The 26,799-nt window shown below is 41.3% G+C and overlaps 1 protein-coding gene across 4 annotated transcripts in view; it reads left to right on the plus strand.

Moving 5' to 3' along the window:
* ppargc1a (peroxisome proliferator-activated receptor gamma, coactivator 1 alpha) overlaps positions 1–25,441 on the plus strand; it is a 61,598-nt gene extending 36,157 nt beyond the window's left edge. For all 4 annotated transcript variants that reach the window (XM_088347668.1, XM_088347670.1, XM_088347671.1 and 1 more), the window contains 6 exons: positions 3,763–4,777; positions 8,990–9,076; positions 11,781–11,901; positions 16,484–16,605; positions 20,057–20,208; positions 23,376–25,441. In XM_088347668.1, the coding sequence (XP_088203794.1) occupies positions 3,763–4,777; positions 8,990–9,076; positions 11,781–11,901; positions 16,484–16,605; positions 20,057–20,208; positions 23,376–23,479 (1,601 nt within the window). In that variant the 3' untranslated portion in view covers positions 23,480–25,441. The remainder of the gene's footprint in view (positions 1–3,762; positions 4,778–8,989; positions 9,077–11,780; positions 11,902–16,483; positions 16,606–20,056; positions 20,209–23,375) is intronic.
* Positions 25,442–26,799: the final 1,358 nt, after the last annotated feature.

Genomic DNA, 26,799 nt, shown 5'->3' on the forward strand with positions numbered 1-26,799 from the left:
CTCGCTGCAGCATTTTGTACTAGCTGTAGGCTCTTGATTTTGGACTTCGGGAGACCGGAGAGTAGTGCATTAAAGTAATCGAGACGGGAGGTAACAAACGCATGAATTGTATTTTGACCAAACAAACAAAAATGTTTCAAGCAGAAGTATTATATCTCTATTTTGTTTACCCTACCATGTCTAATCCTGTTGCATATAATGTTTCACAACATTGATATCAATGACAATAAAGATAAAATCCAATTAAATTCAATTCAAGTAATGCACAGTCAAAACAAATACACACTGGTGGCTGGTGTATGATACAATGATGAATCAAAATCTTCTTTGGGGATGCAGCAGCTGGCCAGCAGGCCTTGACTCTGACATATGTTGGGTAAACTATAACCAGCAACATTAAAATAATACAGATGATCATTTTTCATCGTGGTGGGGGAATTGGAATTAGGACTTGGTATTTGCATATGCAAAAAAAAACTTAAATCATGTTTTGCCCTCTGATCCAGTCCCTAAGGCACATTTTTAAACCCAGTGCAGCCCACAACCTAAAAAGTTATGTACAACCTTTGTTTTTGCACTTTGTCCTCGGTTGTTAAATGCACGATGGCCAAATCGACGCCGTCAGTCTTTGGAATTCTATCTTCCTACATGTTTTTGTGTGACCAGCTACCGCTTTTGCGCAAGGTCGACACCGGCGTCCTTTTACCTCACACAGTTGGTTAAGTAGCACCGGCCCCCCGTCAGGTATTCATTTACCAGCTGTGGAAATAGCTCACTTTGTGATTGCACCTTGTACCTCGCATGTGGCGGATGAGGGGATGCTAAAACCGAAGTCTAAACCTTCAACCCTTCACGTGGTTAATATTTTTTATGGTTTTACAGCCCGGCGCCTGTTTCCGTACCGACCCTGAACTGGGTTCTCTACCCAGTGCACATGTAAGGATTGAATATTAGCTGGGAAGTCATTAGTGCACTAAAGCCCCCCCTCTCTCTTAGTATTCATTCTGACCTGAGGATTAGCTGGCGCTGAATGAGACGGATTGATATGGATCCCAGTAAGCCAAGGTGAAAGCTGCTTGGGCCTTTGTGGACTATGAGTAACATTCCACTACAACAACTGATAACCGCCTAGACACAGGCACTGCAATATGGAACATGCATTTTACTAGATAAACAAACTATTGGGGGTGAATTGATAACGGCAATATTGTCCTCAAACGACTCCGGAGTCAGACAAATTGGGTTCGACCCAACATTTTTAGCAATTTTTTCTGCAGTATTCCAACAAAAAAAAATCGAAACACAACCAAACGTGTGGCCGAGTGAGATAAGCAGCCATCGAGAGTCCTCTTGCTCAGTCAGTTTGCATCATTTCCAGAGAGATTGTCGATCCAGTAACGTGTTGAGAATTTATTGGGTTATAGTGTGTTTTATTGCATATAATAAAAGGTCCTAAGAAAGTCAGTGAAAAGGGGAAGGAAAAGAGGAAAGAAAATGGATGGAAAATTGAACTTTTCATGAAGTATACTAACACTTCTGGTGGTGGATTGATAACGGCATTAACTTGATACAGTGATACCCTGGTACTTAGACAGACCATATTTCAGACATGTCGGGTTCGACCCCAAATGTATTTTTACTGCTGTAGTATTTGAACTGAAAACCCCCATATTGAGTTTTTTATGTCACTTTTTCCTGGCCAAAACTAATATTTTTACATAGCCCTTTGGTGATGATTTTGATAGTCAACATATACTTTCATTAAATGCTATTCATTATTCCTTGTAATACCTCTTTACTAGAAACACTATGAATTTGAACAAATCAGTATTCGAAACAAAAAACGTGAGTATTTTTTGCAGTGGTATTTCAATTAAAAATCGGAACTTGAACACAGCCAAACGTAACCATCATTTACAGAGATCATCAGTTTGACAACATCATGTTAAGAATAAATTGTTGTTTATCGTGTTTTATTACCGATCATAGTGAGTCTCAAGAAACTTAGTGATACAGGTAATGAACAGAGGATAACAATGAGAACAACTATCGAGTTAAAGAAGGACATGATTGTGAAACATTAGAATGGTGTACTTAAAACCGCTCGGTACAGTTATTGCTTTAAATTAATTTTATTTCATTTTTTTTAACACTGTATCATCTTTGTTATCTACACATGTATATCATTATCATTGTTTAGGTACACATTTTATGAATATTTTGTCTTTATGGTAGGAACATGAAAAAATACCATGACTTTGTGTGTGAAAACATTTTACAATTCAATGGTTGAACACCAATCCTGAAGGAATTAAGAACAAATACCGAGGTGGCACTGTATTATGATACTGAACCTGCAAAAATATCATCACGGTATTAAAAGCAGCACAGGGATAGTTAGGAATTTAATTACAGGTATTTTTGGGACCACTATGTTAAAGAAACTGTTACAGTATATAGATATTTTTTTCAGAATCCTGATTTTATATGCATTCTTAATATATCATTGAGCATTTGTTTTCCATCGGGATACTTGTGAAATCTTAAGGTTTGGATATTGTTATATCATTACTAATCGTCTCGTGCCAGACGCCAATTGTCGGATCGCGTCGCTTAAGACCGCCTTGCAAAAAAATGTTTTTCTTTTTCTGACAGATGATCATAAAAACTGTGTATTGTTTTCCCTCCAGCTCCAACTTGATTAGTGTTCGTGTCTGCGCCGCATCCATCACTCAAAAGTTCGACTTAGGGATACATATTTATCCAATCCAGGAGGCTAATGGCTCCTAGTTTACGACCTGACGTACGTGTCGCTGTGGACAGATGGTGCGTCTTGCTATGGATTCCTTGGCATATTTTATGCGTTACGGATGCGAGAAAGAATGGAAATGAGCTGCACTTTGGTGCCGAGGCCCGCGCCGCATGATAATATGACGCGATCAGGAATTCCGAATGCGGCAGACTCCCAGATTTCCATAGCCTCCGCATTCGACATACTCTCTTTCCGTCGGATTTGACTCTAACAGCAGTCATTTGGTGCAATTCGGAAGCATGCGACGTGCAAGAAAAGGTAAAGAAAAGGAAAGTGCTGGGGATGAAATGGAAGATGCAAGGGACACAGAGTAGGAAGGCTAAAGGAGGAGAGAACACGGGGGGATGAGTGTAATGGCCGCTTGTGTGAGTGCATTAACAATGCTATAAAGTGGGCTCATCTCAGGACTTCCCATATAACTGCCATCTGTCTCGTTGTAAATCTGAAAAGGGGTGCAGGAAGAGACGGGAGGCCACAAGCAGTCAGGAAATTCCGTTTGAGAGGAATTACAATCAATTTGCCCTCTTGCACACACGCTATTCCTCCCTCAGTGCCAAATGAGAAGACCAGAGGTTTTCTTTAAACCTGGTCATGGTGAGAGATTTGCAATTCCTAATATCGGTTTGTTTTTGTATCAAACCTTACTGTAATCCCTAGTTTATCTCAGTTAATGGGCACCAAAACCCCCCATGATACGCAAATATCTGCAAAGTAGCCCCCCACCCTTATTTTTAGCATTTGCTCAGCCGTTCTTCACCTCAGCAATAGTCGACCAGGGATAATGAATCTGAGCCACAACTGATGAATGTGATCATATCAGTAGTTTTCAGTATTTCGTTGGTATCAAATCAATGGTAGAAACAGCATGCCTTCAAATAAATTGTATCTGGTTTAAGACATCCCCGCCATTATATTTAATGTCTATTTCATTTATCTCCCGCCCCCTGTAGGTCTGACACCTCCTACCACGCCACCACACAAAGACAGTCAAGAAACTCCTTTCAAAGCATCGCTCAAAACCAAGTTGTCTTCATGTCCCTCCTCAGCCTTAGTGTCTAAAAGAGCAAGGTTGGTCGAGGCAGGCAGGAAGGGACCCGAACAGACCGAGCTGTATGCCCATTTGAGCAAAGTGTCAGCTGTCCTCCCATACCCCACCGGTGGTCTCGAAGAGCATCGCCATGGCAGAAATCAAAAGCGGGTGGGCCCCCGCGGCGACCACGACTACTGCCAGGCGAGGGCAAAGAAGAATGGCGACACGACTTCCACGGAAGCAGAGCTGACGGCAGCGGCCAGCCCTGCCGGCGGGGACCCAGGGGCCGCGGGAACCCGGATTGTCGGATGTAAGGATTCAGCAACGCCTCCACCTTTTTCACCCTCTACATCGTCTCCAGCTGAGCCACAAAGTTTGGGAGTAGCTGGCTTCTGGGAACCCCTCACTCAGAACTCCCAGGACAGCGCATTGGCCTTGAGCCGCAAGCTCTTGTGCGACCGGCAAATCCGAGACGAACTCAACAAGCACTTTGGCCACCCCTTGAAAGCCCTGTACACTCACGGCGAAGGGGTGAGGGAGCCGGCGGCTGTAACCAACCGGGTAAACCTTACCCCCCTCGAGGAAGACCAGAAGGAGTCATACCGGTTACCCGGCTCCGGCTACCTGTGGCTCCCGGACGAACTGGATCTTGGCGGCGAGCGCGAGAGTCGTTTCCTCTACCCGTGGGAGGGTACCCCTCTGGACTTCTTCTTTGACGGCCCCCCACCTTCCCCCTCCTGTTCCCCGCCGTTGAGCTGTTCGCCTTCGCGGGGCTCCATCTCGCCGCCATCCTCCCTCCTCCTGTCACCCGGCAGACCTTTCTGTTGGGCCGGTGAGAGGTCCCGATCCCGCTCCCACTCCGGTTCCCGCAGCTCTTCCTCGGGCCACCGGAGGCGGTCCCTTTCGAGCTCGCCGGATCGCCACCCCTCCTCCTGGTAAGTCAAACTAAATATACTGAATACTAAATATACTAAATATACTATGTGGGAGCCTAAATGCACATGTGTCTTTGATTGGTATTTTTGTTTCATGCATCGGGTGACGCAGGTTCATTTTTAGGTTATTGTAGGTTGAAACGCTTTTGTTGTCAGAGGTGTTCTACCCGGAACCTAAACGTCAAAGCCGGCTTACTGTTGTCCCTTTGGCTCATATTTATTTATTTTGCACTATGTATTTTAACCGACTTTAATGAAGTAAATATAACCACAGATTATTGCAAACCACAGACTATTATTACACCATCCCCTGATCTAAAACCTACATGAGGGCAAGGAAAAACTCAAAACCTCAATCCCCCTTCCAGGATGACCAGGCGCAATGGATGTTGCAATAACAAATAATACACAGATATTGTCAACAGAAAATATAGGTTATTCATATGCCATGGAATAGAAGTGTGTTTTAAGCTTAGATTCCAGGTTGCAGATCGAATCTCAGGGGGGAAGAGCCATCCAGAGGGCCGAGGCCCGAATGGAGAACGCTCTCGAACCTACGGATCTCTTCTTGGCTCTTGGGATCACTACTAGACCAGCATTTTCAAAACGAAGGCTAAAATGAATACATTATTGTGAAAACTGCTTAGACCGTCAAGGGACCAAGATAAACTCCGGCCCTTTTTTTTTCTTTCTGTTAAGCAGGGGGCAAAAATAAGTGTCAATTAAAAACTAACCTACAGCCCTATGTCATACAGTGTCCCACACGGTGCTATTTTGAGGCTTCATCATTTTATAAATTCCTTTTTTATTTACCGTAACCCTTTTCTTTATCATCACCTAATGTTAGACTTCTCAAAAGGGGAGTATGTATTATTTGACCACTGGATGTCGCTGAACATGCTACTAAAACATGCTAAAAAGTTACAAACATTTTTCTTCTCATTTTTTACCCAGCCTTTCGCAATTTTCTATCTTAGTTTTGGGGGTCGAGTGACATGGCCGCTTCATCTGGAGGGACGAAAGCATGACCAACTTGGGTGCCGAGGTGCCTAACTTGCTTGGGTGTTTAGGCAATTGGGTTGACCATGGTCCAAAAAATGTTGTGTGTGTTTTTTTGTTTTTTTGTTATTTATTTCCCTTTTATTTTATTTGTTATTGTATGTGTGTGTCTTGCTGTTGGTCACCCCCCTTGAGGAATATGACCAAGGTAGATAGATAGATAGACAGAGAGTTTTGGGGCTACCAGTAGCAGCAAGATGGTGCAAAATTATGTCAGTTCCCACTATGTAAAGCCCATTTTATGTGAAAATAAATGCTAATTTCTTCACCTAGGAGTATTAATAAAAATGCATGTTTTATATGATGGTTCATGTATCTTGGCTTATTTAAATCAATATCGTTATTTTTTTTTTAACGATTAAAGCGCTTAATAACACAAACTGTCCTTTTAACGAATTGGCTTAAAATTTTGCTTAGTAGAAGGTCAAACGTTAATCAGACATGCAGTAAATTGTCAGCAAACAGTTAGAATAAATCTAAAATAATAAAGTATCATTTAAATAGATAAAAAAACCAGGAACGGCCTGAATAACTTAACTGTATAAGTGTTCTTATTTCACTTTATTGTGAGGTTTATTGATTTGTGTATTTTTGTTTGTACAATACTATGGGAATGGGGTTTTTTTTGTTTTTTTTTTATTTACTATATTATTTAAAATATATTGTAAAATTGAATGAGAATCATTTGTCTTTATTGTCATCAATATTAAGGTTTGAAACAGTGTAGGCAACAAGATTAAACATGGCACTCCAGGGTAAAAACATGCACCGGGTAATAAGGTAATAAATCAAGATTTTAAAGAGAAAAAAAAAAGACTACCACGATAAAAGGCTCAAAAAATATTTACATCATAGTGCTTATTGTCTGTCTTAAGTTATAATAATAGTGCATTGAGTATGAATGAAAAATAATTCATCGTAACAATAGTGCCTGGAAAAGAAGTGCAATAACATTTAGCAGGGACTAAAATTCAGAAGTAAGTCACAAAGTACATAGTTTCATAGTTCCATGCAATAAAATTAAGATGAAAAAATAAAAACAAATATACAAAGATTCACAAGATATATTTTCACACTTTAGTGCACTCATTAAGGGTGGTGGTGGCCCTGGGATTGATTGGTCTTATAATAAAGATAAATAGTCCTTAAAATGTTTTCTAAAACAATTAATATGTTGTCAAATTGTGTGTACATACAAAAAAATCTAAACAAAAGGAAACTCGTGCAAGTTCCCAGGAGAGGCGAATTATCTGAACTCGTTCCATCTCTCGAAAGAGATTTGAACATCTTCCTAAGAATACCCCCCACCCCATCTCGCCTGTTCCTTTTGATGCTGTCTTTTCCGTTTGATGCCAGCGTTATTGTTTTAAGCGGCAGCTGTTGTTTTTCGCAGCACGCTCGAACCCTCCTCTATTGCGTCGCGCGGAGATGAAAGCTCGTAAAGCGGGCGGCGCGATCGTCGTCTCGAATCCTCTTCAAAGGAGACTCCTGTCGTTGGAGCGCGAGAGGGAACTTCATTTCCCATGGTTCTCTTTGATCAGAGCGCCGGTATTTTCTGTGGGGTTTTTTCTCCGAGTTGCCAACCGAGTCCGTTGCGAGGGAAATCGAGTTAGGCGACGGCGACGACTCCGCTGCAGTTTGTTTACCTGATTACCGAAAGGTCAGCGGACTCCACCGAGTCACTTCAATTCAATGCCGTTGTTTTGTTTTCGCTAGCGTCGCGGAGCATTTATCCAATAATAGTCTCAAGGAGATTCGATCACAGTCTGACAAGCGTCCCGAAAGAATTCTGTGCCACAGCAAAACGGAATGGAAAACCACACTTGATGCATTTTATTCTCATGCCTCCAGTTAGTTCCAGATACTGTAATCCCTTGCTACTTGGCGTTTATACTTGTCGGCCTCAGTGCATCGCTGTTGAAAATTATTCCGTGATCCGTTATCCCTTATTGCATACTGTTGAGGATCTTTTTTTCTGCTCTGTCCACCCAAAAAAAAAACTGAACTGCACCTATGCTGACATGTTTAAGTCATCTTTATTTGTATAGCACTTAATCACAAGGAGTGTCAAAGGGCTGCACAGACCACAGACTATTGCAGACTATTATTACACCATCTGATCTAAAACCTAGAGAGAGCAAGGAAAAACAAAAAACTCAGCATGAGGAAAATTAAGAAACATTGAGAAGGGACTGTACAAGGGGTAACCCCACCTTCATTCTTAAGCTATAGAATATAAGAGTGTTTTAAGTCTAGATTTAAGCAGTTCCACAGAGGTTGCAGATGGAATCTCAGAGAGCAGAGCATTACACAGTACCGGGGCCTGAATGGAGAATGCTCTCGAACCTGCGGAACTCTTCTTGGCTCTTGGGATCACTAGAAAACCAGCATTTTCAGAGCGAAGGCTCTGGGCAGGAACATAGGGCAAAACTAAATCTGAAAAATATGAGGGAGTCGTTATCCCTGGTCGATTCTTGGTGAGAACAGGGTCCAAGAGAGCAAATTTGTGTCATGCGGCTTTTTTTTTTTTCCTGTTCTTTCCGGCCAAGATCCTTTATCCCTAGTCAGGTATCACTTTGGTCAGCAGGCGTGCCTTTCTGTCCTGCCTAAAATGAACTGCATCTTGTGACCGAGATCCATTTTACTGGGTTGACTATTGTTAAGAGCAGGGGCCGGCAGAGCACATGTTTTTCAGTTAGAACTGTTAAAGCATGCCAATGTGATCTGCCCAAAGTGAACTGCACTGTTTGAACCGAGATCCATTATCCCCAGTCAAACATTTCTCAAAACAGGGACAGAGAAAGCAAATTTGTGTCATGCTCTTTTTCCGTTCTTTCCATCTAAAATTAACAGCACTCGTGCGAGTGTGATACATTATCCCGGGCAACTAATAATGCGAGCACGGGCCAGCAGAGCGCATGTTAAATATTGGTTATCTGATCCGTGGATGTTCGCAGATCGTGTAAGGTTCTTGTCCCATAGGGAGTACATTACAAATCTTGAATTCTCATTATTGAAGCATGCAGCTTCAAAGTTCGATAGGCAAAATGGGCTCCCTTATTTCTGCACAAAATCATTCTTTTTGAGCTTTTATAAAAATGCATTTTTGAGTCATAGTTGATTAATGGCTGTCTTTATTCTCCATACTTATAGGTGTCGCAACAACAACGAATCCAGCAATTTCCGTTCCAGAGGACATAAGAGCCCGCGGTCTCAATCTCCTCTCAGTCGCCGGCCAAGGTGAGCCTTTTTCATTTTCATACTAATAGAGACACGATCATAAACTGGTTATCAAGTTCATCTGCAACATTTTTTCGACTGGATTTTTAAAAAATTTGCTTTTGATATAAAAATGTTCAGCTTCTCTGGATTTTTACAAATAACTTTGGAACTGTCATGTTAAGATTTTAAAAACAATTTCCCTGCTATATTGCATTATCTTGAATCCAGGTTTTTACTTCAGATTATTTTTGGTCGCCGTCATTTGGACGTTATTGGGAAAAGAAAATTTGGCAGGAAAATGGTTTTACCTTCCGTAACATGTGGATAAGTCTAACTTTGTGGGCAATAGAAAGCATTTTTCTCTGCCCTTTGGTGCTTTCCTCGAACCAGAATGTTTTGTTGACATAATGGCTTTTAGAGAAAGCATTGAAACAGATTTGCACATCTGTACGTAATGTAGGTTTGTCAAGCTGTGTACAACTTAGACTGTAATGCTGTTGCCGCACAGGCAGACATAGGCAGAGAAAGGGTAGGGGAAACTGTTTAGCCACCCAGAATGCAGAACACAATCCGTGAAGTATCAAAACCGCAAATAGTAAAACGGGCTACGTTGAGGGATTACTGTACCTTTGTGTGTGCATTATAGACATGAAAATACCGTAAAGGAAGGAATCGAAAATTGAAGCAAATCTTCATTTTTTTGGCACGTAACGCCGACACACAGTATCCCTCAAAACATACCAAATTCCGTCAAAGTGCCTCTTTGAGTCCGGTCATGATTGTTTTATGATGCTGAATCGACTGTACGCCCCGTGCAAAGGCGGCAATTTAGGAGCAGGTGGAGTGACACCATCACCGTCACTCCCGGCTGATTTTGGCACCCATGCGCCTAATGACACCCGACAAGCCTGAAAGTTGCTCATCAGCGCCGGGCCACGTTGCTCTCCCTAAGCAGAAAGTAACTGCGTGCCAAGTTTTGCTGAACGGTGCGTTCCCTTTGACCTCAGAAACGACTGAATCGTAAAATCACAGTAAATTTTTGTACAACTATGTGGTAACGAATGAAAATACGTGTATGGAAATTAATTAAGTGATATTTTTTTTTCCGATAATTATCAGATACAAGGTTGCAATGCATTCTAAATCAACAGCTTTGATAATAAACTGACAAAACAGAAGGAAAATTGGGCTGAGGGGAACAAGCCATGGATTTTCGACATTAATGAAATCATGTAATGTAATTTATACAATAAGGTATTATATGTAACATGAATCATATTTCATCATCAAACAAGATGAATAATCATGCATTGTGAAAAGTGTTCTCGTCTGAGATACGGAAGCAGATGGTTGTGTTTAATATATTCAAATGTTCGAGTAATAAGTTTTTGTTTATAATCGTTTGATTTTGAATGCCCCATAATGTTTTTAAGTAAATTTTATTTTGTTGTATTTGTTCAGTGGTATATTCTTTTGTTTTTGTTAATAATGACTCTGTTTATTTGATTTAGAATTTGGTATAGATATTGTCTGATACTTCCGTCCTCTTTTTTATAAATATTTTGTATACAGTTAATGATGTATTCTTAACATGCATTTTGTAAAAGTTTGTCCATCCGTTGTTTCTGTTTTTTGTTGTTTTTTGGTGTTGTTTTCTTGGATAGGACAGAGTGAAAGTAGGAGGGAGAAAACAAGAGCAAAACATCTGTAGTTGTTCTACTGGCATGGACTAAGCCTAACTAATTCTTCTCAGCCCGCAAAAAAAAATACTATATGCACAGTACTTTTTTCCTGAGAAACACAGGATAGCTAATGATGAGTTCGAAGTTCAAAACTAATCTACGTTCCAGGCAAAAAGAAATAAATGTTTATTTTGAAGCCCCAAATGCAGTAATCCCTCATTTTTCACAGGGGTCTCTTTCCAAAAACGTCTTGCAGTAGTAAAAACCTGTGACGTAAAAACATTTATGTAGATATATATATTGTATTTAGTCAGGAAAACCCCCAATTTACAGGCTCAAGTACAGTACTTTTAACAAATGAAAGTACTACACAAGTAAAGAAGTACAAACTTTCTGTACTGTCGAACTATAATCTTCAAAATAATCGTGCCGTTTCATTGCATGAGTGAATGGATTAAGGGCACAATCAACTTTACTTTACATGATACTTTGCCGCGATCTTACAGAACCTATATATTTTTCCATTATCAAACATTTGTTAACAAGGGCATTGGGAGCCACTAAGCATCGCCGAAGACCTGCATGTGGCTCCATAGTGAGTTAAACGGGTCTATAAGTCAAACTCGTTTGCCGATTAAAATCCTCTTTCTCTATCTAGCCAATCAAAAAGCAGGAAATAATGCCCAACAAAAATCAGAACGTAGCAAAACTGTGATAAGTATCAGCGATACAGAAAGGTGTGACTGTATGTCCTTTATTTTGGTCTTTTGGAGGAGGCGTCTATCTCTCTCACTGGTATTGCTGGAAATGCTTCGGAAGGCAAAATGCCAAATACTTTCCAGAGAAGTTACTGGGCTTACCTAGCCACTTGATGTTATGGAGACATGCCGTTTTGTTTTGTAATCAAATTGAGACGCACCCAAAATATTCCCACTTAAAATAATCGTTTCGTAATCAAATTTTGAGGTACTCTAAGCATCTCACCCCATAGTCCAGTATTAGTCATTCTTGTTCTTGCAATAATAGTTTTTCTCCTGCAGATACAACAGCTATGAGGACTATCAGCACGAGAGGCTGAAGAGGGAAGAGTACCTCCGGGAAAACGAAAAGCGAGAGTCGGAAAGAGCCGAGCAGAGGGACCGGCAACGACAAAAGGCAATCGTGAGTCCAATTGCATCTTCACTCATAAAGGTGTAGTGTATTTATTTGTTTTCCAAGAAATAGGTCTGGGTGGCTAAATGTAATTACTTCAGTTTCCAAAACGAGAACCACGTCGGTTTAGATGTATTTTACGAGTAATGGACCGTATGAGTCAATGCAGGATTAGTATCTGAAGCTTGCTATACTGTATTTTGCTTATTTGACAGTGGAATTACAGATTAATTCAAAAACACACGCATATTAGTTGATGTGATACAATGAAAAGTGTTTGTTCAAGCTAATGTACAAACAACACTTCAATGTTGGAAAACAAAATAAATATATACCGTAAATTCCCGACTATAGAGCGCACCTGATTATAAGCCGCACCCACCACATTTTGAGAGGATAGCCGCTTTTGTACTTACACAAGCCGCACCTGCATATAAGCCGCATGCGCCCACATCAAAACATGTAACATAATCTCAAAATTAACCCAAACCCTACTTTGAGTTCCACGATTTTAACTGAATTTAAAGTACACAGTCCAAAAACCACAGCCGGCAAAATAACAGAAAATGATACCGGTAGTTAACATTGGTTGCAGACCTGCAGAGTCCAGGTCCCGTTAAAAGTAATCCAAGGAGAAAAAGTGTATATTTCCAAAGGTAAGGGTGGGAAAAATATATATCCACTATTGTCTGCCGTGTCCACAAACACTCACCTTTACCGGTCCCCACTTCCCGTCATCCCCCGCGTCTGTTACGGGCTTTTTTTTTTTATTGGTCAGTGCAAAACTTATCAGAAGAAGTGTCCAAAATAAATACAAATAAATACATTACAAAAATATACAGTTGCAAATACATATTATACATGGTTACACATATTTACAAAGAAAGGCGGTACACCGAGAGAGTTTTCAAAGCTTTAATAATAGTATAACTTTCATCCCAAACCGTGACTGTGAAGGGTAGCAAAACGCTACTAGCAACACGCTCGCAGCACAGTGAACCGGTCTGTTAAAAAAACAACACCATTCTTGCAGAGACCACGGTAAACCGTTTCATCTTCCTCCTTATTACCGACGTCTTCAAAGTCGTCTTCCCCAGTATGGGCAAAAGACTTTGTCACATAGACGTCGTCCCACGCTCCCTTATTCATAAACACGCTATCAACACGTTCGCAAGGTAAAGTTTGCGTGCAGTAGCTCTGTTTCCTTTTTTATCGGACTGCTCGATTGCGTTTAGCTTGTAAGCTGCGTCATGTGCCTTGAACTCGAGCGCCGCTGGCGGCTGTTAAAAAAATTACATAAATTGGCCGCATCACTGAATAAGCCGCAGGGTTGAAAGTTTGGGAAAAAAGTAGCGGCTTATAGTCCGGAATTTACGGTACATAGATGTATATTCTAAAAGTTATACGGTTGAATGGAAATGTGTTGATCAAGATAGGAAGAAGAAAATCAGAGTAGACAATCGTAATTGTTCAATTTTTTCTCAGTCTGAACAAAGCGGCAAGACTGTGAGGTAGACAAGATTGCAACTGATGAGTTTGATGTTTAAAGTCGCTCCATTTTGCGGGCATTCAAAAGGAAGATAAGTTCATTTGGAGTTTGTCCCAAAGCCGTCACAAAGTTTGCCCTTTGGAGGAAGCGGTCTCTCTCTTTTATGGCTATCGCTGGAAGAGCTTTGAAAGGTGAGATGCCGTAAAGTTTCCCATGTGTGGGATTTCTTTAGGCCAGCTGTTCTCAAATGGAACAGGAGCAACTCCAGTTATATTTTGAAAAACTTCTAAAAATGAACCGATTATTTTTCATTTCAATTGCACATCAAATAAGAGTTTGTTAAATATATTTTTTTATTCAACCAACTTGAGCCACCCGACATTACCCCCGAATCACTTTAAGTCAAAGTTGCATTTTAACGGTTTAATTCCATTTAGGAATGGCTGAGTGCATTTTTTGCCAATGACCTGTGCAACTCTGGAGTGCCATAAATGAACTGCACTGTTTTGGCTGCAATCCATTATCCCCAGTCGACTATTGCTAGAAGTGGTGGCGAAAAGCACGTTTGTGTCATCTGTGGGTGCTCTTTTATACTGTTCTTTCCACATAAAATGAAGAGAACCGCTGCAGCCACAATCCATGATCTCCGGTCAACTAGGAATGGGCTTATTAAAAATTATGGGGGGGCATTGTCTACTCCATGGATTTTTACATTTGCAGTCCCCTTGTAGTCCATTTTTTGCCTGTTCAGGCGTGCACCTAAATGAACTGCTTTGTTTTGGCTGCGATCCATTATGCCCAGTGGACTATTGCTAAGAGCGAGGGCTGAAAAGCACGTTTGTGTCACGCGTAGGGACGGGCTCTTTTTTACGTTCTTTCAGCCTGTACCAGCTCGGTGACCTTGTGGGTAGGGGCCCTCTCCGAGACTGGGAGGTCGCTGGTTCAAGCCTCGGCCGAGTCATACCTAAGACTTACATCATTGGTACTCATTGCCTCCCTGCTTGGCGCTCGGCATTAAGGGTTGGAATTGGGGGGTTTGGTCACCTAATGACTCCCAACACAGCAGTTGGGTCTAAAATGGCGGCGCCCTCTTCGGCTGCGGCTGGATCGGCTCGCTACAGTTTAACTGTGCGGGTCAGGTGTATCGACATTTCGTTCTGTGTGCATGGGCACAAGAATGACAATAAAAGTAAATTCTATTCTTCTTCTTTCTAAAATGAAGAGCATGTCTGCGGTCGACTATCATTGCAATGCGGGGGTCGCAGAGTGCATATTCAATATTGGGGGGGGGTGTTTTACTTCCTGATTTTGCACATTTCGTAGGGGCTTCTGTTCCCCATTAACGGCAATAAACTAGGGATTACAGTATACAACTTCAGAGGAAGTTGGTGCTTCGGAAGGAAAGATAGGTCAAAAGTCTTGGTCTCACCCCCACGGCTCCCGACTTGAATCTGCCAAAACTTGGCAATTACTGAGATGGCGACAATATGAGCGCTAAATCGCACGGTCTCCCCCAGACCCCCGCCTAGACCGCCCGTCAATAAAGTACACGTTAAGCGATATACTAATGCAAACTCGGCCGGCACGGAGACAAACAATTTCCGCCTGCGCTGTCAAACCAGGTTTAAGAGGGCATAGTAGGGAGCGCGTCTCAGTCCGTCTGGCTGCCTCTCTCCCACACAGTCAACCCTCGGGGGTGCCGTCAAGAAAATTTCGCCTATTTATCAGTTGTCAGCAACTAAAGTCCTAATTCAGCGTTTACTTGTCCGTCACGGAAAGAAGCCGAGCATGAAAGAGAAGCGCCGCAAAGTTTAAATCTGTAGTTAATTTGGATTTCTCCCGTGGCGTAGGTGAAGTTTGAGCGCGACACCTGATTTACATATGTCACAAGTGCCCTCGAGACGCCACTCACGGTCTCAATGGGCCTCCGTCGGATTGCCGCGGTGGAGTAAATGAAGGGATAAATAAATAATGCCGTTCCCATGCCTTATCCCGAGGCGTGCGCAGTGTAAAAATGATTAGCAGATGCAATTAAAAGTCCTCAAAAGATATAATTGCCGTTTGGTGCAGTTGGCGGTTGGATTATTCCGCTTTGACCCTTGCGTCCTCTGAGTTTGGGGTATATTTTTTTTTCATTCAGGCACTGCAATTGACGAGTATTCACGTCAAACCATACTGCCAATTACTGAAAGTCCAACTTATGTCAAGCTATTTAGTTGGCTAGCTTTCGTAAACGGCATTACAGTGGTAACGTGGTAATAACATAATTCTATATTTGAATAATATTGGTGTTTAGCCCAAAAATTCTAGTTATTTTGTTAATATTGATCCATATATAAGGCGCATGGTCAGTTTTTGAAAAAAATAAAGGCTTTTAGGTGCGCCTTATAGTGCGGAAAATACGGTACTTGTTCATGTATTTTGACTACATTTCAATGTTTTATTTTTTTACTGAATGAAGGTTTTTTCTTACCAATAGGAGGCACTAAATATTCCACACTGTCCCTTTAAGAGCTACGTCAGAAAACTGACAATACTACATAAAAACGAGAATTGTAATTCTTCACCACTTTCAATTGAATGTTTCATTTTTTTCAAAGGCACATGTGATGGGTTCAAAAAAATTATCCACGCACACTGGATATTTGAAGGACGTCTTGATGGGTAGGAAATAATTTAAGAACACCGGCATAAAGACGTCCGTTTCGGAACTCCATCAAACAAATATGTTCTGATATGAGACTGAGTTACCGGGCGGCTTTATTTTTAGACTTGGACCGAGAAGACAAAGCGGCCTCAGAGTGAAGACATTGCATCATTTGATAAAAATCAGTAACCCCCTCCACTCCTCCCAACCGCGGTTGATGTGTTGCACCGAGAGGAAGAGGAATCGTAGTGCCACGGCAGACCCGAGGCACTTTCCCCATACAGCTCCATCAGATAAGCCCAAGCGAGGCCAACCAATCACAAAGAAACGTACGGGAAAATACTTTAGCGGTGGGCAATCTAGGATAGTCCATTAGGGATGGCAGGGGGTGCGAAACAAACAGTCTGGGGCGCCCCTTTTAATCTCCTGCCCTCTTGCCCTGTCTTTCTTATTAGGGGGAGAGACGGGTGGTGCACGTGGGGAGACTGAGGTCGGACTGCACCCGGACCGAGCTCAAGCGCCGGTTTGAAGTCTTCGGCGAGATTGAAGAATGCGCCGTGAACTTGAGGGATGATGGGTAAGTTCCCGAACTAGATTTCTTTTGAGCTGATGCGTAACTAGGACACGCGTAGTAAGTCTTAGTTTAGGGCTAGCTAGTATGATGCTTATATGACTTGTTAATACAACAAATTAAGATAAATGTATAAATACTAACCGATTTCTCACCAAAACTACTGTTTAATACTCCAGAAAACTGATGTTTCCCTTATCACTCCCCTTGTGTTAAGTCAAGTCAAGTCACATTTATTTGTATAGCCCTTAATCACAAAATGTCTCAAAGGATTGCCACAGACCCATTTGGGAATAAACAAACAAAAAACACTTTATAAAATTCTCTGATTTAAATTGTTACATTTGTATTGTTAGTCAAGTCAAGTCAAGTCATATTTATTTGTAAAGCCCTCAATCACAAAGAGTCTCAAAGGGCTGCACAGAGCACAGATTATTGCAAACAGACTACTATGACACCGTCACCTGATCTAAAACCTACATGAGGGCAAATAATACATAGATATATAGGTTATTCATATGCTATAGAATAGAAGTGTGTTTTAAGCTTAGATTTAAACATTTCCACTGAGGTTGCAGATCAAATCTCAGGGGGAAGAGCATTCTACAGCACTGGGGCCCGAATAGAGAGTGCTCTCGAACTTGCGGATCTCTTCTTGGCTCTTGGGGTAGACCAGCATTTTCACAGCAAAGGCTCCGGCCGGAACATTGGGGGAAATTAAATCTAGAAAAGATATGAGGGAGCATTTTCATGCATGATATTGTATACTACTTACTGAACTTTAAAATCACATCTTAAGCTAACAGGGAGCCAATGAAGGTTAGCTAAAATAGGGGTAATGTGATCAAACTTTCTCGTCTTAGTTAAAAGCCACGCTGCAGCATTTTGTACCAGCTGAAGGCTCTTGATTTTGGACTTCAGGAGAACGGAGAATAGTGTTAGGGTCTCCTTTCTCCCAGTTAGAGAAACAGGATTATAACACACTTAACTATTGCCAAAAGTCTTCAGTCTACACAGTACTAGTCAGCCCTTCTCACTTGTAAGCTTTAGGGGAATCTCATTTTGCGTTTTTATTTTCAGTATATCTGCACACAAAAAAAAACATAAGACATGTAAGGTCAATGTGGACTTTTCGGAGGAAAGTCAAGCCTGCAGTGTATGGCATCAAAATGGGCCAGACAGTGATTCCAAAGCCAATTATATCTGAAATTTACAAATTTATACTTGTAAACTGCAGGTGCCATCACTGATATGATAGTGGGAACAGTAAAGAACATAAAGCATAGGTTAACTTTATCAATTTTCATAATCCAAATTGAGGTTTGTACTGGCATAAAAAAAGGCGTAGACCCACACCAAATATAGAAAAAAACAATACAGTATACTCATGGGTAAGGAAGCCAAACAAGGTAACCAAGAAACTAGAAGAAGTCAAGTCAAGCTATTTTTATTTGTATAGCCCTTAATCACAAAGAGTCTCAAAGGGCTGCACAGGTTATTGCAAAGACTATTATTTCAGACTATTACTACACCATCCCCTGATCTGAAACCAACATGAGGGAAAGGAAAAACTCAAAAACCTCAACATGGGGAAAATGAAGAAACCTTGAGAGGGGGCCGCACATGTGGTAATCCCTCTTTCAGGATGACCAGGCTGCAATGGATGTTGCAATTACAAATAATAGAGAAAAAAAAGAAAAAAAAAAAAGAAAAAATGGGTGGATGTATTATTGTTTTTTTTCTGTATTTTACAGCTACCACCCAGCTAACATGGAGCAAGTTACCTAAAAGCTAACTCGAGAAGTGTTAATTTTTATTTTTTCTTAACTTAAAACTACCGTTTTGTCAAATTTAAACAACATCCAAAATCTTGACGCAAGTATTTTAGTCTATGACTGCTCCATCTTGACGCGAGACTAATTCTTTGCGCGTGAATATACTGCTTCAACGATCGTATTCGATTTCTGTATTGGTAAAGGTTTGCAACTCCCGTTTTTAAACAAGCAATCATTATTGTGTTTTTTGTGTTTAAACACTCTGAGGATGGATTGTGATTTGTAAGTAAAAATAAAGTGCGCAATAATAAATAACGCTTTCTAATATCAAAAGATGTTTATGTATGTACGACCAAAGTGAAATAAGTATAGGAATGTCCTCTGTTTTAATTTTTACCTTATCTTTAGCCACGTTGATGCTAATATGATGAAAAGACAGAAATAAAAAACACGGTCAAAAATAAATTACCGTAATTTCCGCACTATAAGGCGCACCTAAAAGCCTTTATTTTTTTCAAAAGCTGACCATGCGCCTTATAATACAGTGCGCCTTATATATGGATCAATATTAAGTCACAAAGTCTTGCAACTTAGGCAAGCAGCCACCGACTAGATTTTCCCCCAAAGGCGAAGTCGTCCGCGGTGTATGCTAGGATTTATATACCGGCGTTTCATTTCCTAACCAATGTGTCAATCAATGTTTGAATCAGTCACTATTGGCTAAAGTTATTCGGAGGTAAAGGGGCGGATCATTTTTATCATTTACAGGCTCGCATAGGCTAAAGGGGCGAAACAAAGCCTGCAATTGGCCGAAAAAGATGAAATTGAATCACACGTTGGGTTGCACTACGGCATAGAGAAAACATTTTTTACCATTCTGTATTTGTAAATATTTTACTCTCCTGGATTTACTACACTCACGGTTGTAAGAAGACCATGGTTACGTATCATTATTGAACGTGATGGCTGCAAGAGAACTTAGGTGTACTATGCGGCTTTATATTTTCCCGGTATCTTGTTTTAGAACAATCTTGATGTTTCTGTGATGAGTCTATTTTTAAACTAAATTCATAGTGTTTATTGTCATATTCACAGTAAAAAACCCTGTTTCACTGCACAATAAAATTCTTACTTTGCTATCCACACAGTTGCCAGCAAAAAATAAAATGGAAACTAAGAAATGTTTGGCATTTCTTGAATCCCAAGACTTTAACCTTCCGAATGATTTTTGGAACGATGCATTTGAGTGATTGGTGACATCGTACAGACACTGTTTCCGTACATGTCTGAGACACGTATTTGCTTCTTTGCAAGCTTTCGGAATGTTAAGGGGGTAGTAAGTTTGACTGAACTATCTGACTGTTTTGTCGACGTTCCCATTGTAGCCCCTTATAATCCGGTGCGCCTTATGTATGGAAAATATAGGACCAAAAACTATTTTTTGGGGGTGCGCCCTATAACTCGGTGCGCCTTATAGAGTGGAAAATACAGCAATTCAAAAAAAGAGAGTATTGGCTCAATGTTTTAACTTGGTGCTAACCAGGACGATGCTACACCCCTTGGCTGGCTTAATCCACCCTGTGCCCTAAATAGTTGCTATGCCATTGCTGTCTTTGGGTGCATCAATTTCCTGATATATATAGTAGAAAACCCACGACCATTGTTCATTGTTGACCATGCAGGGACAACTTTGGCTTCATCACGTACCGATACATGTGCGACGCACTGGCCGCCCTGGATAATGGACACACCTTGCGGCGTTCCAACGAGCCACGCTTCGAGCTATGCTTTGGCGGACAAAAGCAATTCTGCAAATCACATTACACAGACTTGGGTAAGTGTGCGGCTACGTCGTTGGTTGGATTCCAAACCCCCAGAGGCGGGCTCCTATGTTTACATCGCTGCAAGATTTGAAGGGGGGGAAAGAAGAAATCATGGTTGCAGGGGGGGATTTATACTTCAGACTCAAAACAAAACCGCTAAAAAGAGAGTCGTCATCGCACTGGCGACAATTCCTGCGTCGCTAGCAACGTGCCTGCCGGGCTTTTTCTATTCGAAAGGGTCAGCGCGAGTTCAGAGGTCAGTTTGTGAACACAGCTCGCTGCGGGAATAAGTTGATTGAAAACAGCAGCAGGGCAACGGCGCAAGCAAGCCGTCACATCAATTCAGAGTCAAAACTGTATTTTTTTTTATGGTAGGAGTAGTCAAAGGGGATAATGTATTGTGGTTGCACGGGTGCTGTTCAGAAAGAACAGAAAAAAGTTGCCGCGCACAACACGAATTTTCTTTCACAACTCTTTTAGCAATAGTGTACTGGGGATAGTGGATTGCAGCCCAAAAAGTGCATTTCAGTCAAGGTGCCACTTCAGCTGGCAAACTTCAGCTCCCCAAACCAGGAAAAAAAGCTCTTTGCCAGCACTGGCGATAAAGGATCGCAGCCACAACTGTGCATTGTATGCATCATAGAACAACAGGCCTTCTGACAAAAGCGTGCCTTCTGTCAGTCCTAAAGCAATATGGGGTTAAGGATAACGGATTGTAGAAACATTAATGCAGCTCGTTATATTTTGGCAAAAAAAAAAACTGCCAATACAAGAAAATGAATCGCATCTGCACGAGTGCAGTTCACTTTTTGATGGACAGAACAGAAAAAAGAGCCGCTCTTCTGGCCCTTGTTTGCAGCAATAAGCACAAACATTCTGGACTGCGCCCTATGGGTGCAGTTCATTTTGGGCAAAACAAACAGAAAAATAAGAGCTTTCACACACGACACGAATCTACCCTCTCAGCCGTCACTCCCACCAATAGTCGACAATGGATATTGGGTCGCGGCCATTCAGTACAGTTCATTATATGCGAACCGCAAAGGCAAGGTTCAGCAGCCCAAACTGAAGAAAATAAAGACTACAATCGTGCATCCTGTACACAGGTAGCAAGGCCTGAAATATTGATTAATCATTTTTCAATTTTTACAGAATATTTTTCAAATTGCGATGCACTGAGTCCACAAAGTAGGGAGCGCGATTACAGTACTTTAAAGTTGAGCTCCTAGACTCTCTTTCATCCCTGAAGGTGCGCAGCAGGACACAAGCGCAGCCGTCGGCCATGGCATTAGCGTAGATCGCGGCTGGTATCTCCTCTGGCTGCCACGGTCAGTCCCATTTCTCAGCATGTGCCGCCGGGTCCCTTTGGGGCCCCCATTTGTCGGAGCTGTCTGTTGCCAGAGATAAGATAGAGCCAGCGTATTATCGGCTCCATCAGGAAAAAAAGGACATAAGAGAGAGTGGAGGCATCAATTTAAAAATAGCCACTTTTGGAAAACACCAGCGTTTTTGTGGGTTTTTGTCACTCTTGTTCACATCGTTCAAATAATTTAGGGAGAAGAGTCACCAAAACCCCAAATCGAAGTTTTTCCGATCGTATTTTCGTGATACCTTGATCGTGATTTTTTGAAATCACAACAAAAATGCTTCAATTAATATTTTGGAAATTACACTGGTATGTGGCTTACATTTTATATGGATGGATATAACTGAAAAAAATAAAAAATAGAATATTGTGACAAAGTCATTTTGTTTCTGCAATTCCAACAAAAATGTCATACAGTCTACATGTATTACCTTTATCACATGAAATATCAAAAGCCTTTTTATAATTTTAATATTCTTATCTGTTGAACAGGTAACTAGAATATTTTCATGATATTTTAGTATTTTAAGATATTTGAGTGTATGCCATAATATCAATATTAAAACAAGCATGCCTAAAATGAACTACACTGTTTGGCCTCGATCCAATTCCCCCGGTCTACTGTTGCTGAGAAGGGGGACGAGAGAGCAAATACGTTTCAGGCTTAGAGGCAATTCTGTCCACGGCGTTCTGTCCACGGGTAAATAAGTGTTGAGCAGTAGGGTTGAACGAGATGGCTAGGATTCGCCTCCTCTGTATCAATCTCTAAGAAAGAGTCGCAAATGCAAGAACTCAAGTGTGTTCTTGACCCCAGCCACCTGCCACTATTGGGATATATCTCCGGTATACACTTACACACATACAAACGTACTGTCTACTAAAAAGTGAACTGCACTAGAGCGGCAACGATCCGTTATCTTGACCACATGTTGCTGCAATCGGGGACCGGCAGAGAGCATTTTTGTCAGGCTCCGAAGTTTTTTTTTTTTGATCCCGTCAACACTGAAATGAACTGCACCTGCGCATCTGCTATCCATTATCCTCAATCGCATATTGCTTAAGTGATGAGCGCACTTGAGCTTGGCGGATCTTTTTTTGCTGCAAATGCTATTTAGCCTAAATACAGTATCCCCAATCTCATATTGCTGTAAGCAGGAACCATCAGAAATCAGGAGGTGTGCCATTCTGGCCAACCTAAAATGAAATACATGGTTGAGGCCCGATCCATTATCCCTCTTTGACTATTGCTTACAGTGGGGACCAGCTGGAGGTGCTTTTGCCAGGAGGCATATCAATTTGGCCCACCTAAAAGGAAATAGATGGCTATGGCTGAGATTTATTATCCACGCTTAATTATTGCCGAGAGCGGCGTCCCACAGAGTCTATGTTAAAATTCGGGGGAAAGTTTAATGGGTTACCTAGTGGATTTTCATTTATCGGGGAATGTTTAACTGTGATGAACGAGGGTTTAAAGAACATTCTTGTATCCGGCATTCTTCAATTTTATGCTTGTTTTCACTATTTTTCCCCTTTATCACTAACCTTCTTGGGGCCTATTATTATCGGATAAAAAAGCAATGAATTGTAATCAATTCTCAACATGAGCTGCCGGACTGATCTCAAAATGATGCTACCCTACATGGCAAGAGTAGCCAAGATGGTTGCCCATCCCCGTTCCAATTTTCCGTTCAAATACTGAAGCAAAATGTCCCGAATACATGGGTCGAACATTGTTTTTTTTCAATAAAAAGTCATTCGAGAATCACAATATAAAGGTCGATTTTCAAGGAACATATGTTGTTTTTTTCACAGACTCCCACTCGGACGACTTCGACCCCGCCTCCACCAAAAGCAAGTACGACTCCTTGGATTTTGAAAGCTTGCTGAGTGAGGCCCAGCGCAGCCTGAGAAGGTAACCCCTCTTGCTGCTGCGCCCCTATCACCAGAACCTCGCCTACCCTACTCCAAAACCCTTCCGTCGCCTCGCCCCAACCCAAAGGGACTCCCGATACCTCACTGGCGTCTAATTTTTACGGACGACGAGACGCTGAGAAATTTCCGACTCCGCGTGCTAGATCGTGCGAGGAGAGTCTGAAATTGATCCAAAACAAAGTTTACAAGAACAAAGCTGCTGAAGAGTTGAGGAAGCCACTTCCGGGGAAAGCCGGTGAACCCTCAGAACCTGCTGCATGGCTTTGACTGCTGGAGAAGTGTGAAAAAACTTGGGGTGTTAAAAAAAAAAAGAAGAAATAATTCCCCCCAAAAGAGCCACCCTCAAAGCACTACAAGACCCACAATTCTTTGGACGTGGTAAAAAAACGCAGCTTATTCAAACAGATTTTATTTTGCTGTTTTTTAAATCGGCTGCAGGGGTGTAAATGCGGGGTCTTTCGGTGTCTTTGGATCCGGTGTTACATTTCAAAAGCAAAGCGTGTCGGTGGGAATCGTACCTCTCGTTGTCTACATTTGAAAGAGGACCGTAATTGTGTACGAACAAGTGGAATAATGAATCTTTTTTACGTTGGTGTAAAAGTTGAGGAACAAAGTTGTTTATTTGTTACAGCTATGCACTGTAAAACGCAGCCTTTTTTTAACGACGCGGGAGAAAAAAACAAAAAACAAAAACATTTTCTTAATTCTGAATGTCGATGGATGTCGATAGTGATTATGGGACTGTAAAAGATACTGTATGCCTACACGATGTTTAAGAAGACATATGATGATTGTAAAAAAACGAAAAAAGGCAAAAAAAAATGAACAACAAAAAAGTGGCCGATTGATCATTGTTCTAGGCAGCGAGTGAACAAATTCATTCAGGATTTCTCAGTGATACCTCGGTATTTCGTTCGGGATCGTTGTTTGCCTCTCAAAACATTTTCCGCCATACCAATTACTGTTACTTTTTTCAATGTATTCCTAGGAACAAAATATGAATCAAATGTGTACCTGAACACCCATAAATACACTAAAAATGAGTACTTGAACAATGATAAATATTTAAAATCATATATAGTAAAGAGGCAACATGGCAGTGGTTAGCACGTGTGCAGCACAGATCTGAGGTCATGAAATGGAATCTCCTCTGTGGAGTTTGCATGTTCTCCCCGTGCTTGCGTGGGTTTCCTCCGGGAACTCCGGCTTCCTCCCACATTCCAAAAACATGCATTTTAGGTTAATCAGCCGGTTCAAATTGTCCCTAGGTGTGAATGAGCAAGAGAGTCGTCCCCTGCTCACTGTCCGAAGTTAGCTGGGATCGGCTCCAACACTCCCGCGATCCTACTGAGGATAAGTGGTGCAGATAATGGATGGATGGATATATAGTAAAGACTAAATATAATACATAAATATCCTCAACTTTTCTGGAACGGTTACTTTCGGGGGTAACAAAAGGCTGTAAAGCGCAAAAGGTCGAAGTAAACTTAAGAAGTGAGGTGCAAAGATGGCCGCTCATCTCACCTCAGCTTTGTTCGATCCTGCGTGATCTGGTTTCCCCCACTTTTTTTTAGATTCCTGTTTTCACTGTTGACTAATATTCTGGGACCCATTATTACCGTCTAAAAAGGCAAAAAAAAAAAAAAAAAAGCACGAAATCACGATAAATACTCAAGTGTTGTCGGTGTGTCAATCTCTCTTAATTGTTCGTATCTCGCAATATTCCCATTATTATCGGCAAACTAAGGAATAAAACACAGTAAATCACAATCACCTAGTAACACGTGTTGTCGGAGTGATGATGGCTATTAAAATTATGCTAGCCGAATCGGCTAGAGTACCCAAGATGGCCCCTTATCTCACTCACCCATGCGTTTGTTTTTGTTCCATTCCCGATTTCTCGTTTCAACACATGACACCAATTTTTTGGTCTTATACCGATTTGTTTGTATATTGACTGAGCCTTTATTATCAGCAAAAAAGGCGAGTAAAGGCAGTACATCATGATCAAGTCTTAGCACGTGTTGTCAGACTGACGATCCTTCTCAAAATTGTACCGACGCGGGTAGAATAGCCAAGCTAGCTGCTCATCTCCCTCAGCGACGTGGTTGTCTTTGTTCAAGTTCCGATATTTCGTCCGAATGACTCCAATGTTTTGGTCTAACCCAGTGGGTGTCAAACAGGCAGTCCGCAGGCTGGATCAGGCCCACTAAGGGATTGAACCCGGTTCGCGAGACAACCCTGAGAGAAGCGCAAGAGAAAAACGAGCTGCGGGTTAAAATATGTCCACTTGATGTTGCCAAAGCCATGGTGCCTCACAAAGACGCTGTAGTTGTATTTATTTTTCTCTCTCGCTCTCATCCTCCGTTCTCTCAATTCATCATTCTCTATGTCTCTCTATTTCTCTTTTTCGGTTCCTCTTTGTCTATTTCTCTCTGTCTTTTTGCCCTTTTTTACTCCCTTTCCCTTTTTCCTTTTCTCTCTTTCTCTCTCTCTTTCCTTCTTTCCTCTTCTCTTTTTCTTCCCTTGCCTCCCTCTCTTTTCTCTTCTCTATTTTCTTTGGATTACTTTCTCTCTCTTTCTTTCCCCCTCTCTCACTATTTCTCTTTTTATGTCTTTCGTTTCTCACACTTTCTCTATTGTTTTCTTTCTCTGTCTTTCTTCCTTCCTGTCTTTCCTTGTCCCACACTCTCTCTTCGTCTCTCCCTCCCTTTCTCTTATTTCGTTTCTTTTATCTTTCTCTCTAATCTACTAATCTGGCCCCCGAGATAATGTTTGTTCTATAGTGTGGCCCCCGAGTAAAAATGGGTTTGACACCCCTGGTCTAACCGATTTGTTCAGATCTCGCGCTATTTACAGAGCCATTATTATTGGGGAAAAAAAGGCAGGAATAGGCGCTAACTCATGATACATTATCAACCGGTGTTGTCAGTTTAACGATCTCTCTTGAAATCTTACTAGGCGACCTGTCTAGAGTAGCCAAGATGGCCGCTCATTAGTTTGCCCGTACACCGAATCATTTCAAATACAGTCACTGGAATACCGAGGTATCACTGTATATCTTTTATTCATCAATGAGGATTTTTGTTTTGTTTTTTTCATGATTGTATCGTATCATCCTTTCATTGATTATTTCAAAATCATTTCTTATGCAAAACTGTCGTTGATTCAACAGGAAGGGTAAGGTGGCGCTTCGGAATCTTTGCAATCAGCAGAAAACCTCGTATATTTATGTATTTATTTTCCTATTTGAATCATTGATATTTATGGCCTTTGTTTTACATGACTTTTATAAAGGTATATA

This window comes from Urocampus carinirostris, chromosome 11 (assembly GCF_059441175.1).
Source record: "Urocampus carinirostris isolate Australia breed hairy pipefish chromosome 11, RoL_Ucar_1.0, whole genome shotgun sequence".
Taxonomy (NCBI): domain Eukaryota; kingdom Metazoa; phylum Chordata; class Actinopteri; order Syngnathiformes; family Syngnathidae; genus Urocampus; species Urocampus carinirostris.